Consider the following 17409-nt stretch of genomic DNA (forward strand, 5'->3'; position numbering starts at 1 on the left):
CATACAGAAAAAATATTTTTTTTTCATTGTTTATTCAACAAAAGTAATTTCTCTTTCCAAAAAACTGAAAATCTGTCAAGTGCAAATGTATGTGAACTCTATAAGTTAATAGTTTGTGGCCCCTCCTTTTGCAGCCATTACTTCAACCAAACATCTTCTGTAACCACAAACAAGTGTCTCACATTTGTCATTTCTGCCTACTCCTCCTTGTTGAACTCTACCAGTTGAGAGAGGTTGGAGGAACATCTGACATGTACCACCCTCTTCAGATTTTGCCACAGCATTTCTATGGGATTGAGGTCTGAACTTTGACTGGGCCAGTCAAAATCTGAGTGCAGAGTGCAAATCTTCTTTCTCTCAAGCCATTCCTTGGTAGTTTTTGATGGAATGCTTTGGGTCATTGTCTTGTTACATAATCCATTTCCACCCCAGCTCCATCTCCATGACTGATGGAAGGAGATTTTGGGCAATAATTTGTTGATAGACCTGATGTTTCCCTTGATGATATGGAGTTATGCAGGTCTTTAGGCAGAAAAAGGTCTGGAGGTCTGGAGGCTCAGATCTTCACATTTCCACCACCATGCTTCACTGTTGGGAGGAGATTATTCACTTTATATGCAGTGTTGACTTTTCTCCAAACATGGCGCCTGTGATTATGGCCAAATAATTCAATTTGGGACTCATCTGTCCAGAGAATGGCCTTCTAGAGAGCCTCTGGTTTGACCAAGTGATCTCTGGCAAAGTTTAAATGAGCAACATTGTTCTTTCTTGAGAGCAGAGGCTTCCTTCTAGCAATTCTCCCATGAATGCCATGTCTATTGATTTTTCACCTGATTGTAGACACATGTACATTTATCCCAGATGATGCCAGAGAGGTCTGCAACTCTCTGGAGGTGTGTGTTGGCCTTTACCTGAATTATTATTTTTCTGGTGTTTCTTGGTGTAGGTTTTTATGACTGTCTTCTGGGCAGAGGTGCGGTGATATTGAGTGTCCTCCATTTGTAAATGATTTGTCTTACAGTGGGTGGATGGAGCTGAAATTGTTTGGAGATGGTCTTGTAGCTTTCCCCAGACTGATGGGCTGTCACCACCTTCTTCCTGATGTCCTCAGTTGTCTTCTTTCTTCTCAACATTGTTGATATGAGTGCTTTATGCATTTGCATGGTTTGGTTGTTTTCCTTTCCCTTTTAAACAATGTGGCTCAAATCTTTTCCCAAGAATGTCTCATTTGATTGGTCTGCTTAACTGATTAATCAAGCACCTGAGTATTTTACCTATTTGACTTTTCCAATTAAGCTGTGGTTCATTGAGTTTTGCAAATGCTCTGATTCCATATTTCATGTAGTCTGTTGGCAACTCACACATTTTCCTCAAAACAAGTAAATGGAATTGATGAACGTAAACCAGACATTTCATATTTACAACCTGGTGATGATAAAATAACAGAATCAAGGTAAAACAACTAAAAACAACAATCAAAACTACTCCAGGAGTTCACAGACTTTCAAGCAGCATTGTATATATTTGATACAGACTACAAAGCACTTCTGAAGTCACTCTGGACTTCAGGCTGTCTGCCAAATGTTGTAAACTGTAAATGTAATATGAGTTCTAATATGACTTTTATTAGTAGGAATCCAGCCAATTTTCTCAGCTGTGTTAGATTAATATTTGCTTCATCTTTGCCATAAGATCTTGATATTACCCTCTTAACAAGTCCCAGCACAGGGAATTCTATGAGGTCCTCAGGGTTTTCTATGGGGTCCTGAGGGAATTCTATGGGGTCCTCAGGGTGTTCTATGGGGTCCTCAGGGTGTTCTATGGGATCCAATTGTAAAGCTTGCAAAGCTTCCTCAGGGCATCGTATGGGTTTGACTTTGATGAAGTGCACTGGACACCAAACCTTCCTCTGAATTAGATGACAAGCATATGTGAAGCAGATTCTCGCCGTGGCTTGCTCTGTCACACAGGGCCGGATGTTTACCTGAGGCCCCCTGAGCCTGAGACAGCAGGGTACATGTGTCTGCGCTTACCAGTGAGTGGAGCGAAGCAGCCGGCCCAGATTGTTTTGTCCTCTGATAAACTTTCCCAAAACGAAACTGTAATCTAATCACATGGATCAAAGAAAGAGTTGTCAGACACATAGAAAGAACGTACACAAAAACAGAGGGTTACACTGTAGTCCATGGTCACCGCACACAACCACATTCATGAACTCTGGTCCGACTTGAATAAGGGGAACTGGGAATTGAATTATTTGATTTAATTTTGGAAATGTTATATGACTCACCTGGATAAAATCTAAACAATGTTCCTTGGTGCCTTTTTTATTGTTTTGTTGTATGACTCATTATAAATGAGTGAATTATGGCCAGTGGTTCAGGGGTCAGGAAAGTAAAGATGTTGAGAAGGATCATGTAGCTTTATGTTTTTTTGTGATGTAGTTCCACGGGGTTACTACCCTGCCCTGCCTCATGTCTTATGTGATATGGGGGTGTCATCATGTCCCATCATGTTCCACACAGCAAGCACAAGCCACGATGTCCCGGACAAGCGGCATCACCAATGAGCTGCTCATACCAAACACATTTAGTGCCCCCGTGCTGTGTTCTTGGCGGCCAATTTAATCCTTAGCCGCCTCAACTCGAATTGATTGTGGATCTGAGATTTGTGAAACTGAGAGTGCACTTGTGGCACTTTCAGGACGGATCTAATGTATATTACAGTGAAAGCCCAACAGTAGCCTGTCTGGGGAGAGAAAGTGAGTCACCACACTTATTGTGTGTCAATTAAAATCCTCTGTGTTTGTGCAAGCACTTCTGACCCATTTCAGCAGCATTATTAGCTTTGCCCTTTACCGGCAATTTGAGCAGCGAGTCTATTATGAAAATAACAAATAAGAGGGCTTAGACAGAGAGAGTTATAAGGGACCCACTTAATGCCAGGAAAATCCCTGTTTGCTTTGCAAATAAAAGTTATAGCAATTTGTTAGTGTACAGGCATTAAAATATCATATTGATTGAATGACATCAACAAAGCAAAACTGTCACTGACATTGTGCTATTATAAATGACATACTGTGTATGTATAAAATGAAATACATTAGTCAGCACTGGAAATGCTTCAAGTCTCGTCAAGTCTTGTGGTCTCTTTGTTTCCTGATTGATTGGTTGGTTGACTGGTCAATTGATGTAATGATTATAATTAACTATTAGCTTTTCGATAACCAATAATGTATCACCAGCAACAACCCCTTAATGAGTGTCTTGCTCTGTCTTCCTAATACAGTAGCACATGGTAACACAATGACAGTGTTCAATTAGCCAGTGGGGATATATTAATCTGTTTTCCTCTTTTCCTCTTCCTTCACTCTATTTTATTTCCTCTCTTCTCCTTTCCTCTCCTCTCCTCCTCTCCTCTTCTCTTCTCCTCCTTTCCCTCTTCTCCTCTCTTCTCCCCTCCTCTCCTCCTTTCCTCTCCTTTCCTCCCCTCCCCTTTCCCTTCTCCTCTCCTCTCCTCTCCTCCTTTCCTCTCCTTTCCTCCCCTCCCTTCTCCTCTCCTCTCCTCCTTTCCTCTCCTTTCCTCCCCTCCCCTTCTCCTCTCCTCTCCTCTCCTCCTCTCCTTTCCTCCCCTCCCTTTCCCTCTCCTCTCCTTCTGTCCTCCCCTCTGGCTCCAGTGGCTGTTCTTCTGCCTCCAAACTCCTGCTCTGGTTTTGCAACACTAGACCTGTTCCTGTCTAATGCTGTGTGAGGAGCACACAAGTGAGTGTTTCACACACGCACACACACCTCTACTGTGCATGCCCTGCTTTCAGGTCTGTCCTTGATACTGCTGTGTAAGGGGTCAGTAATGTGCAGTGTATTTTTGTGCATTACACTTTGACTGTGTGTGTGTGTTTGTAAGTGTAAGAGTTTTTTGTGTGTGTGTGTGTGTGTGTGTGTGTGTGTGTGTGTGTGAACGTGTATAGAAGTTTCTTTGCATAGGTGCTTAGACTTTAAACCAACAGAAAACCACTGGTGCTTCTTGTGACTCATTGTGGCCAATTTCACGCTCTGATGATCTTGGAAGATATACAGTTCCTTCCCTATTCATGGTCTTTGTGCTTCACAACCTCAGGGAATATTGACTCTACACAGCAAGTATTCTTGTAAACATAGATTAGTCTCTAGGAGTATAAGGTGGATTGTATTATCTGATACATGTAGCATACACAAAAGTACCTAGGGGCCATTGTCACAGTAAATATTTATGTAAAACAACCAAGTCATTTCCCATGTTGATCACCACAGGTGTTTCTGCAGCTTCATATCTCTGATTCCAGTTGCATGTCATTATTATATAGATTGAAGAGTATATAGGATTCATACAGTGTTCATTAGTTAACATTTATTAAGAACGTCTTCGGCGGAACTCTTAATTAGGAGACTGAATAATGTGTTGTGTTTGACGTTTGTAATAGTTCATATACTGAATTTGAAGATGTCTTTGCAGAAGGGATGTTCCTTATTAAAGTTGTCCCTTAACTTACTTCTTTGCAACGGACTGCTTGTCCTCTGATGAGGTCACAACGTCCACTGCTCTGTCAGCCTGCTTCACCATGGCAACATTTACTGAGTATATTTGTCATCTTAAAACTGTTCCCCTCCCCCCTCCTATTTTAACTTATCAGATCGTTGTGTTAGTTGTTTTTTTATGTAATGTCTTTATGTCTTTAAAATTGCCCTTTGAGCTTCTAGGATATGTCTGAGTGGTTTGTTTTATACTGACGTCAGACAGTGAGGGGTTTATCTTTATTAATGTTCTTTATAAATACATCAGTTAAATCTCCACTAGTCTTCCTGGAAGGAATGATTGAAATTCAGGATATCTATCTAAGACATAAGCAAATGTTTGTGAGAAAATTATTATTCTACATTAGGTTTGAAAGTTTCCTTTGTGTTGTGTACCATAGAAATACACATGCAAAGACACGCGCGCACACACACACACACACACACACACAAACCATAGCCTACATGACTCAATTTCTACTGCTTTGTGTACCAAAACTATGAATCCCAAAGTCTAGTCATTCATCTGTTTGTCTGTATTGATGCTTATCAAAACCATGAGCTGCAGCAGGACGTACGTTCTTGTTCATTTGAGTCAGTGTCAAAACAGTCAATTAATTATCGCTTTGCCTTGGACGGTGGAAGCAAAGGGACTGAACTTACCCAGAACAGTTCAGACTGCTGTCTGCTTTAAATTTAGCAGTGCAGATGTCATTCTTGGGGCTATGTGTGCTTGGACCCAGGCACTGACTGCATGGTGTTATCTGGAGACATGATGATAGACATCCCCTCTGACTTACATAGAGATCCTGCATCATTGATCCCAATCAGCTTTTGACATGGGATACGTGATATATAGCATTGCTTTAGCTAAGGTTAAGAAATGCTATTGCTTTGTGCTAATGTGAAACATTTGAAAATGTGCCCATTACACGTCTTTATGTGTGTGACTGATTTGCATACAAAACTCAATCCTGGATGAAGTTTCCTCATGCGTGAAATGTATAAAAATAGCAATGTCGTGCAATACTGGAAACACTTCTAACTTAAAGTGTGAGCTTAAAGTTCTACTTTATTTAATAAAGTTATAATTCCTTCATGAAAATAAGATTAGTATTTAAGTGGAATTTAATTTTATCCGAGTCTGCTTTTGGGGCTGTAAAATGCACACCTGAATTTAGTCTCACAATCAGGAGAGACGCGTTTTAAGAAGTGTGTCCTAGATTTACTTTTTGCTAAGGAATGATTTCCAGAGAACTGGTAGACGGTGGTTCTATCTCACCCTGTGGTGAAAAATGACTTTAAATGTAATCAGGAAAATAAAATATGGCTTTTCCAGTTGCTTTTCGCAAAGTCTTGAGATCATTTTAATTAGTGTTCCTCTCTTTATTTAGCCAAAACTCCAGTATCATATTTCCTACAGTGAGCTTCAAATGACTGTTTTTCATTTGTTAAACCAGTTCATTAAATGTAGTATCCTGTTTGCCCTTGAGTCCTGTAAGACATTTTGACAGCTACTTGATTACTGTGTAGGTCTCATGTAGGGAAGTTAACACCAGTGTTTGAGCCTTTATTGTTTCATTTATTTTCATACAGTTTCATTCAGTATTTACTATTCTGTATGGTAAAATTGTATGATGTGTAGCAGAAATTACATTTATTCAAACTTATTCAACTCAGATATGTATATATACTCAGCACAGAAATGGGTGTGTACTAGGGTGTGTAAATGGATCATTCTGTTTCTGGTCTGGTTCTCTTTATCTTTTCATTCTCTTAGCTAAGTCATCAGCTTTTGCAAAACTCGTGTTTTTATTAGAATTACTGTAAAATGTGTAATTTCACAAGATGTATTGTTTAAAAATTCAGAATAATGCTGGTATTTATTGTATTTAGAATATCATTTTTTTTCTTTCTGTGTGACCTCACCAACCTATGGTATGCCAAGAACTCCAGAAAGTGACCCAGAGTGACCCAGAACAGACTTGATACGTGTGGTGCAGATAGCAGCGCCATTTTCAGAGCTATAAGCATCATGGTTGTCATAGCTCTTTGAATGGTACTGCCATATGTACTGAACTACCACCGCTGTGACCCTCTTTGATGAAGTTCACCTCCTTGCTTTGCATTCTGGGTAAATGTATGCAGGTGACTGTGTTTGCCTTCATCTCCTGTTTGTAAATATGCTGCCCACAGCACAGGGCAAGCAGGCCAATGGGACTCGAGCGTTCCAGCAGTCCTGCGGTCCTGGCGTTGGTGTCGCCGGTGCTAAGGGCTTGCTGACCAGTGCAAATGAGCAAGTGGCTGAGAGCAATTGATCAATAAAAGGAACGTTGGGACCACTCACAGCAAACAGCTTACAGGGCCTGAAGTAGCCGAGGTCGAAAGGACAAGTGTGCGCTGCAAAAACCATAGACTATATTGAACTCCAAGCCAAGAGGTAAGGGCTTATATGCTAGAGGATGTTTTAGCATTACCAGCCTCTAAAGTGGCACCTGAGTGCTAGCACTGTTATTAGCTGTATTATATAAGAGCAATTGTTGTAAAAGAGGAATCGGGGTACTTGCGATAATGTAGTTTTACGGAACTCAGCATTCTTCTGTTTTTTGTCCCCCCATTATTAGATGTTTAGATCACTGGGATGGCTTTGGCACTAACCTTTAAGTTCTCTTATTTATTGAATGCTGAGTTTATAGCAAACAAGTACTGCCATTTCTTCTTCTTGTGTTTCCCATAAAATGCTCTTCAATCTTTTTAATGTTAGCGTTCAGCATCTTCATGAAAAAAAGGACCTAGTGTCTTGCATGTCACAGTAGATGTGGCTTAGCAGGGCAGCTTTTGTGCTTTTTAACTTTTATTGGAGTTAACTCACAACAGCCTTAATCTCTTTGTCAACGCTTGCTTTAGCACACAGATGTAACGTATCATCTTTCAAACATAAAAGTGTTTACACTGAGAGCAGCCTGTGGTCTCTGTGTGTTGTAATGTGCGGTCGCGTGGTCAGTGTGTGTTCTCACCATCCTGCACACACTCGTCTTCCCCAGCAGAGCTACAGGCAGCCGTATGCTGGAGAACGACAGATCGGTCTCCGCAGGGCCTGCATTTAAAAAAAGACAGCGGGCAGACAAGATCTCCAAGTAAAAACCAAAATCCAAGCAGCACAGATCAATATAGCATTACAACCACTGTATGGAATGAACAATTTGAATGACTGCTCCATTTATTAAAGTGTCCTCCTTAACTTTTCTCTTTTGGGTAGTGTGATAATGGTTAATAGCCTCTGTAATGAGCATTTACGTTCTGTAATTTAAGCTGTGTTTTTGGGCAGTGGTTTCACAGCAGAAGTCTGTTCAGACAATGCTGGAATGAAAGAGCCGGTCGGTGTAGGTAATGGTGAACAGGCTTCATCACTGTATGTTGCATTTGACATAATGTGTCCATTAACTTAGATTTATTACCTCAGCAAACACCCTCAAAGTTTTGTGATGACTTTTGACAAGTCTCTTGTCTATGATTCACAATAATTTTTTTCAAATATTAGTGAATAAGTGTCCCAGCATATCTCAACAATCCATATTACAATCTTTATGTGATTACACAAATCTTTATGGAACCTGCCAAAACGTGCTACTTTAAGGTAATTAATATATGTAAATAATTATGCATTATTATTTTTTTTTTTTGGCGTTTGGTCTACTTTCCAGCTTCAAGCGAGTTATGGTTAGACTGGCAGGGTTATGACCAGATGGAGCCGAGACCTCAGCGTTATGCAGATCCAGGGTTGCCAAGTCTCACGCATTGAGCGTGAGACACACGTATTTGACCGTCTTCACATGCTCTCACGCCACACTTCCGATTTCTCAGGCCGAAAAAAAACTCTAGCTTATTTACCTCTGATCCATTTTTGTGATTCAATGAGTTACTTGTTCGCTCTGTTGCCAACCACTGGCGATCGATCGATCGCGATATAATACTTGATTTGTGTCCCCATTAACAATTTACTTTGCCCCCCCCCCAACAATTTACACTCGCCACCTCCTCCAGGTTCAAATCTCACTCCAAGCGATCTTGAAAAGTTGGCAACCCTGCAGATCACAGCCGATTTTAAAAGCACTAAATTCAAATCAGTGTGTTTTCAATGAAAGGAAAGTTAATGGCAAGACCTTCAAGTAGGTGTGCAGCTGTGTTTGCTCAGTGAGAGCACCTCCACAGTTCGTGATAATGAGACTGGAACATGGGTCCAGCAGCCCGGTGGTGGTCGAGATGCAGCAGGGGTTCAGTACAGAAACGACATCCTCCTCCTGCCTAAGTGCTCCAGCCTCTTAAGGATAGTCACACGCACAGAGACATGTTGGCTTACACTAGTGAAAAGATATTTACTTTGTACTTTCAGATTTTATTTTACACTATTGGGAGATTTTATAACAGAGGTTGGTGCAATATATTTCCTTGCTTTTCGTTTCAAGCATCATAGTTGGGTCAATAGGGGTTTCAAACAACTCTGTAGAATTGCTGTTCCTTTTGAGTAGTTTACTTAACAAAGAACATTGAAAAAAAAAGCACAGTGTATTTTTATTTAGCACATGCTGATTTCTTTTTGCAAAGTAAGTGGCCTGTTAGGAGATGTGTGACTCTAAAGCTGTTGGCTTGCCTGATGGATTCAGAACGCTGCCCGGGGTAGGCTGGTAGGTAAACACCAACCCTTTGACTACGATTTCTGTTGCTTTAGTGCCAGAAAGCAACGATAGAAATGTTAGCAGCCATTTGTATCATCTTGGTTAGTGGTGCATACCAGAAGGCATTTTCTAGTTTTCAGCTAGGTGAGCTATTCTTCCTCTGAATCCAGAGGAGAAACTCTTCGCTGCTGGCAGCCATTGGCTCAGCTTTTGCCACCTAACAGTCTCGCACATGTTTTTTGCAAGGTCCTGGGCTGAAGCAATGAATCATACCTTTACCCAAACAGAACTCCACATTGTTCATTTGTTGGCCGTGTGCAGACACACATGCCATTTCCAACAGACAAATATGAGGGAAACCAGTGGCCACTCCTCTGACTTTTCTCTGAGGGCTTCTAATTTTTCTCATCCATGTAGCTCTATCTCTCTCTCCCATGCTCTTGTCTGACCTCTCCTTTTTCCATTCCAGAACTGCTCATTGTACTGAACCAAAAATAAAACCTCATTCAACTCATGAACAATCCGCTTCTGCTGTCACTAAGCTCATGAGTAATTAAACCATTGCTTTTGGCGCATGCGTATTTGTACACATGCATGCACACACACCACTGCTGCTTACTGGCACGGGAAGCCTGTTCTGGACTGTGTGCGGGAGTTCTTGCTGCTGGACGTCCTACTGCCTGACCATCTCCCAGACTGACATGTCTGTGTTCTCCAGGGCAGTGTTGTACATGCTGAGTAATAATGTTAGGAACATAGAGTGGTGTAGCTCTAGTTACACTTACCCTAGTATATACACATTAGTATAAGGAGGTTCACTGCTCATGCACTTCTGCTGTAATGGAAATGCACTGCTTGTACTTCTGAGTTTTGTCATATGGCACTTTAAACGACCTGCTATCAGTGTCTATATTGCACAAGACTACCGTCTGGTTCCTTGGTCACTCTGAATGACTGCGGTAGTATAACAGTATAAAGTGTGTGCTTCTGAGTCTGCTCAAGTATGGCTTTTTTATCATGCTTGGCACCTACCCAAGTGTCCTAATATGAACTGGAATATGTCTAAATGAGTTTCTGATCGCCTCCTCTGTCTTGTCCCTAAGTATGTCAGTCAGAAACTGCAGATGGCGTCATACTGTGGTGTGAGTATCTCTGGCCTGCCTTGTTTGGGTAATCCCAGGCCTCTCTGAAGAGACCTTCCCTCCATCTCTACTGCGTGGACTGCGTTTGTTTCTCTGAGATCACAGTGTATGAGTCACCAAGTGACTCACGAGTGATATTTTGGACAGACAAGAGACTAATTATTCTACATTTAAAACAGGCAATTGGAGGTGCATCTTTGTGTTGTGGATGTAGTCTCTGCATTTTTTGTTTAGTTTACTTATACATTTGTGTGGTTTCTACAACTTCAGGTTAAATCAGTTTATCAAACTGAACATGTGTGATATAGTTTATTGTGTTCAACGTCGCCTCGTTCCTGAAATTGCCAGTGCAATATTCTCTTGTCATTTTGTATTTTTGAGAGCAGGGTCTAAAATGTTGCTCATGTGGAGCTGTAACATTATGCCAAAATTGCTCGGACAATAAAACGCTGACATGTGGGTTTAGTTCAGGTGATTTACATTTCTGCTGCTCCAAACCATCATCAATCAAATGAAATATGGGCACCTGCTTTCGATATCCGTGCCTGGAGGAAGGTCTGGAAGAGCCAAATGATCATCTTCCAGTCTCCATCCATCCTCAGCTGGTCATTCTCCTTTTTTGCTTTATTTGTACTACACCTCATTCAGGTTCCTTGCTCTGATTAAAAAAGGAACCATTTGAGTTTGCAATGATAAAATTACATGACCTTTACTTGATAAAATTACATTAATTTATATTTTATTCTTATTTATTTCTAGGCCATTTCTATAGTGTTCTTAATTAACTATGTATACTCCTTAAATGACAAATTAGCTGGCAATCAGTTTATGAAGTTTTACCGGAGTCTTCCTAAAATGAAAGTGGTATTTAGGCTTGTAGCAACTGCCAAGGAAGCTGCTCTCAGATATAGAGGCAGATTAAGCTGGTGCAATCTTTTCTGTTGCACAGATGGTTTCCCATGGATTTCTGGAAGAGCAACTAGTAGACTTTAAACGAGTGACCAGACATTAATGAAGAGAGTTGGGTGGAAGTGAAAAACTTTCAGGGCTTTCTACATACTCAGTGGTCTCTCTCTCTCTCTCTCTCTCTCTCTCTCTCTCTCTCTCTCTCTCTCTCTCTCTCTCTCTCTGTTTCTGTACTTATGCTGGCTGAACACTGAAGTTTTGAAATACAAAAACGGTCTCTCTCTCTCATATATATATATATATATACACACACACACACACACACACACACACACACATATATATACACTACTGTGGACACATTTTCTCAGACGCAAGACTGTGTTCTGAGTAATGCACATGTGTCTGATCTCGTGAACTAATGTTTAGACTGTGTAGCATGTCCGGATAAAACACTTCTGTGCCCCATCAGAATTCAGAAAAAAACCCAGAGAACAAGGGTAGGAACCATGTTTAGACTGGGTGGTTCAACATGTTTACAGCAGTTTTGTATTGTATTGGAAAATCTGACATTTCAGGTGACATTTGTGTAAGCATCTTTAGACAATCCCTTTCTGTCGTGCGCTTGTGTAGAACAGGACCTCTGCAGACAGAACGTGGAGTAAAAGAGCTACAATGTGGCAGAAAGTCTGCTTTCTGCTTCACTGAAAAGCTGTTGCACGTTTCCTTTCTGAATCCTGGAACATTAGTGAGTTTTGAGGGGGCGAAGGGTTTCAAGGTAAATTTCTTGCCCAATTTCTCAACAGGAATTGCCTTTGGTTTGCTTGTTTACCTAAATGGTTTGTAATGATTTTTAGGGTAAAGGGTCATTGCCAGAGAGAGGGGAGATAAAGGAGCTGTAGGCATTATTCTGCACCCCGGTGAACTCCTTGACTCCTGCCTGCTACACAAAGCCCTCACCATGTCTAGAAACCCATTATAGATTCTCACCCCAGACTTTATTTCTTTGCTAGAGTGGTTGGACTCATATGAAAGGGTTATCATCCTGTCAGAAGTATTGAAATTGGGAAATGGCATTGAAGGCTACTGGCCACTGTATTAATACATTTTGTTTGTGACAATTAGTCCATTACTGTCTAGAGAAGTTTATTTATTTTCTGTCTGACCCAAGGTTAAATAATTTTTAATAGATTGGGCATTTGCAACTAAAAGCATTTGAATATAACAAATCTATGCGCTATAATGAGTAATTTTTCTAGATTAAAAAGCTTATAGATTATAGAAAAAAGCTTTATAGATGTAATAGCTGCTACTTTATATCAACAGTGCCCCATAATTTGAGGCATCGATTACACATGCCTTAGAGCTGCCAGCATGCAATTTATATTCAGTCTATTATAATAGTAATATCCTGGGCGCACTGAGGAAACCCTATAGAAATGATACCTGCATGGCTTATGCAGATCTACCAAGTCATAGAGGGTCATCAGCATTCATCCCTCAGTCCTCAGAAAGCACTCATCACCACCTCACCACTTCATTTCACAGGACATTTATCGCTTTATACATTTGCCACATCTGTGAAAGCACCGTGATGGTTCTTTATTAAAATAATGTAGTGTTCACCCCAGACCACAAGGAACTCATAAATTTGAAAAACAATTATGAAGCATTTTTTCCATATAGCTGTATCTAGAGGTTCCACTGTGAGTCATCTATGAACCTGTTTTGATGGCTGTACACTGAAAGCATAGAATATATATTCAATCTCATATTATATTACAGAATATTCTTGGAAATTTTAAGCAAATCATTCACAAGCGATGGAGTGGAAGTGTATTTACTCAGGAGCAAAGCCACGACGTCCCTCGGTCCTGCTCCAGATTGAGAGTCCATAAGGATCACTGTGGCAGTATGTGTGGTGTGATGAGTAGATGTGGTGCTGACATTGTGCCCCTGGGCTTCACCCTCTGCTCCCCCTCTGTCCTTTCAGGTACTTGGTTCTTCACAATGGGAACCATATTGAACAGGAGAAACTGTCGATGCAGAATGACACGGAGTCACAAGAATCCTGTTTCTGACAGTGGCCTCCACTTCCAGAGGACCGATACTGGAAGGTGCCACCCCTCACCATCCACTGTACCTGCGGTACAGACTTGGAGATTCCAGGAGTAAACTCCCAGCTGGACGGATGAGATATTTACTCCATAACCTTAAAGTGAACAATGTTGCCAAAGGTGTTTGAGGTATATTTTAGGATCAAATTATTTGAAATGTTGAAAAGTGGTGGTCAGGTGGCCCGGTGTGATTCTCTCTTACGCCCCTGCAACTACGTCTTGGTAATTATTTGGCTAGGACCAAAACATAAATGCTTTAATTCAGGAGGGGCTTTAAAGGTGGTTTGGTACAGCACTGGTACTTTGAATTTTCTTTCAATTTGCATTCAGTCACATTCACAACAATCTTTAAAAAGAAAACATGAATCAAGGATGTCAAAGATTAAATTGCCATGAGCTACATATTTCAGCTTTTCTCAGTTAGGTAGCTTTCCCCGCAAAACCTCTGAGTGCGCTAAACTACCTTCAAGCCTGAACACTGCAGTGTATTGACTGTAATCACTTGGGTCTGGGCGATGCTTTGCGTACCTCTCCGAAGCAGGTATTTTCAACATCGATTCCTGTCCAGATCCTCTCGTCTGGTTTAATCCACGACAGTAAACAGTGCAGTGAACCGTGAGGCTGCCAAAGCTTCCTGCCGCTCTGGGTGTTTGGGATTCTCCTGCTGCTTGCCAGCGTTCAAACAAAAGCAGAATCTGGCGAAACTGACCAATGCTACAAGAGAGCACGTTCCATATGTCTAGCACTTACGTTGCCACAGAACAAAACCATATAGAACTACTCAGAACCTTGAGATGGTGTTTCACATTAGTTACATGACAGTGAGCACATCATTTAAGCTTATTAAGCTTAACGCAAAGATGATGACTGGTTATACTTAGTCTTCTAAGTTATACTTAGTTATACTTTCTTCTCTAACAGGTAGCAATGTTTCTGAATGCCTCTTTAGATCATATTTATTGCTCTAGCATGGTACCCCAGTGAAACTCTAGCTTCTGTCCCTCATAAACATAGCAGTCTACAGACCAGAGGTGTTCACCTGTGTCTCTCTGTAAAGTAGACACTAGTGTTCACTTTTAAAAACAGCTGATTTAAGGACTATAAGATTGTAAATATGAAGACATTTATAGCAGTAAAGCACTGAGCATCATAAACATATTTTCAATTTATTGTAATTTTACAGGAGGATAATGACACAGGTGTTTACACTGATGTCAGAGAATTATATACAGTGGAATATATATATATACAGTGGAAGTATGAAACCCACAGAAAGCAGTATCATCCTTATGTTTACTTCTAAAGGATTAACTCTCCTGCAATTAAAGCACTTATAGCACTTTTAGAACAATCTGATTATAGATTTCATAGATCATACAGTATTCTGGTTGCCAATATTTTATCAAAGACCAAACCAATAATAGAAAAAATTCTAAACTAATGAGTGAAAATTGTTGTACTTGGTTTCCCTAAATGTGATGCTAAGTTGAAGTGTTACCTGTGTCGGTGTGTTGGTGTGACCGGGACAAGAGGAGAATGAGAGGGACAGAGAGAGTGACTCTCACACTCACAAGTGTACTGCGCTTTAATGGAACTCAAGTGTGAACTTCCTCTCTCTCTCTGACATCTTTTACCAACACAGTTTGAAGCACTCATCGGTGAACATGTCTATTTTTTTTATTTAATTTTTTTTACTAGCTGATCTTTGTATGTTAAAGGTCATGGCTTAGCATGTATGTCTGTTTTGACTTTCTTGTAAATAGTTTTTTTATGCAAAGAATCTGATAGTGGTCTCTGTGATCCTTTATATATGTTTCAGTCAGAGGCAATGCATTATTCTTCCAGCTTAGTATAACCGTTAAAGTCAGCAATGGATTGCACAGTGTTGTACAGAGCAATGTCCTGCAGAGCTATTTTATGGGCTTGTCAATTTAAGATACTGATAAAAACATATACGTGGTCGTGCCTTCACAACCAACTTGTACTTGTGCAGGTTATCTTTTTTAAACACTTTCGAAAATACTGCCACATATGAAGGTGTCAAACATTCATCTCATTTTTTTTGAAGCTAAACTGAAAAGCATAGCAAACTACAAGTTCAATAGATTGAATGACAACTTAAATGGAATTGTAGAAACAAGAAAATATTTTTTCTTTCTCTGACCTTTGGGTCTAAGGGACCCTAATCCAAAATCAACAGTGAACAACAATCTTGTAAACTGCATCTACAAATTGACCCATCACTCCATGACATACAAGTCTGTTGGGAATACTCAATTTCATTTTACCTGGGGGCACCAGCATAATCCATCTTGAGATTATCAAGGGTGAGTCTGCCAAATGTGGATTAATGTAAACTAAAAAAACAGCCATTGTGGCAAATTATTTTTGATACTCCAGTTCCATCCTGACACTTCAAGCTTTCAATTATGTAGCAGCCTTTGACCACAAATCACTAAGCAATTTTAGTAGCAAGAAAAACAGCTTGTGCAATTTCACTAGTGTCAATCCGGAGACTGTTTAAGATGTGCTGGAGTTTACTGACTACAGAAGTTGAAGTTTATTCTCAGTGAAACATGCAAAGGTGCAGCCTGGTACGTTTGGGATCCTGGTGGTATAGATACTGGATATCTCAGCATGCAGAGGATGAAGTGGAATATAGATCTCAGTCTACAAACCTGCATCCTGAGGTAGACAGGGGTTTAATACTTTCCCACTGCTAGTCCCAACTGCCTAATGCTAATCAGCACAGAGAACTGAACATGTCTCCATGTGACTGGGCTTTGTAGCTCTCTCTTATTTGACTGGCAGTGATGTATCGCCCATAAATGATTGTGACCAAAACGTGCCGCAAGCATGAGGTACTTTTCAAAACAAACTTAGAATTTGCCCAATTTCTCTCTGTAACACACACACACACACACACACACACACAAACACACCTGCACACACACCCACAACAACACCAAACCACCACTGTGTAACACCTCAAAACCCCAAAGGCGGAAGCTCTCAGCATGAATGTGTTGTAAATCTCCCCACGTTGTAGAAGAACTTTTGTAAACTCAGTATTTATTTTGGTGGATTTAAAGAGTTATATTTTCATGTAAAGCTTCTCTTTCAGGGAGCTATGTGTATTACTTTTCTGTTGCTATGTGACAGCTCTAATAAATGATAATTGAAGATAATGGAATACAATCTGCTTTTATTGGTTTTGCATGCTTTATCTTATGCTTAGTTGAAAATATATTATATTATATATAGGTAAATCAGTACATCTGTTTGTTGACTCAGTTGTTTGTAGTGTTTTTTTTTAAGTGGATTTGTCAGACACGACTGTGAGTGCAGGAAGAGCAGACGTCTGCTCCATATGGTTCCACTTTGTGCCTGCAGACACGAGTGGACATGAACTGCACAACTCACTTCCCATACATGTGCCCTTCAGATTGAACATGAGCAACTGAGACAGAAATGCTCACGGAAACAGCGCAAGAAGCAGCTGGAAAAGCAGGATTTTTACTGCGTATATCACACTCGACCACCCCCCCCCCCCCATGTTCCCCTCAATTCAACAAACTGTGCCAGTTCTAATTATCTAATTAGTTGCATCCATCAGAATGGTTACAAGATTCAGTATTGCTAAAACAAAGCTGTTCAGATCTTATTTCAGAAACAAATACGTAGGATATTCTTTTTTCTGCCTTTAATCCTCAGACATGGCTGAAAGACTGACACATAGATTAGTGAGGCTATATATAGTACTGCAGCTTTGGTCCTAGTCGGTTATTGAGTGCAGGAATGGTCTTTGACAGTGCCATTGGTGGATTCTCAGATATGCCAGATCTGACTGACCAGAGCCACAATCCATTCCAATTAGAAGCCCATGTGCTTTGTCTCTGTGTTGGTCCCTGAACTCCTCTGATTACACATTAAGGCCCTCGATCACACCTCCGGATAACAACTACAGAGCAGCACTGAAAATATCACAATCCATGTTATTAAAAGGAAATAGTGAATT

General features: G+C 40.5%; 1 protein-coding gene across 4 annotated transcripts in view; it reads left to right on the plus strand.

Moving 5' to 3' along the window:
* The window catches only part of htr4 (5-hydroxytryptamine receptor 4), a 64383-nt gene extending 47810 nt beyond the window's left edge, over positions 1–16573 (plus strand). For 2 of the 4 annotated variants that reach the window (XM_077021848.1, XM_077021846.1), the window contains one exon: positions 13268–16573. Coding sequence is in view for 2 of the 4 variants with exons in the window: in XM_077021846.1 (XP_076877961.1) it covers positions 13268–13355 (88 nt within the window). In the remaining 2 variants the exon portion in view is untranslated. Of the gene's footprint in view, positions 1–3676; positions 3762–13267 lie in introns of all 4 variants that reach the window. The other 2 variants (XR_013134012.1, XM_077021847.1) reach the window with 2 other exon arrangements.
* Positions 16574–17409: the final 836 nt, after the last annotated feature.

This window comes from Brachyhypopomus gauderio, chromosome 11 (genome assembly GCF_052324685.1).
Source record: "Brachyhypopomus gauderio isolate BG-103 chromosome 11, BGAUD_0.2, whole genome shotgun sequence".
NCBI lineage: Eukaryota > Metazoa > Chordata > Actinopteri > Gymnotiformes > Hypopomidae > Brachyhypopomus > Brachyhypopomus gauderio.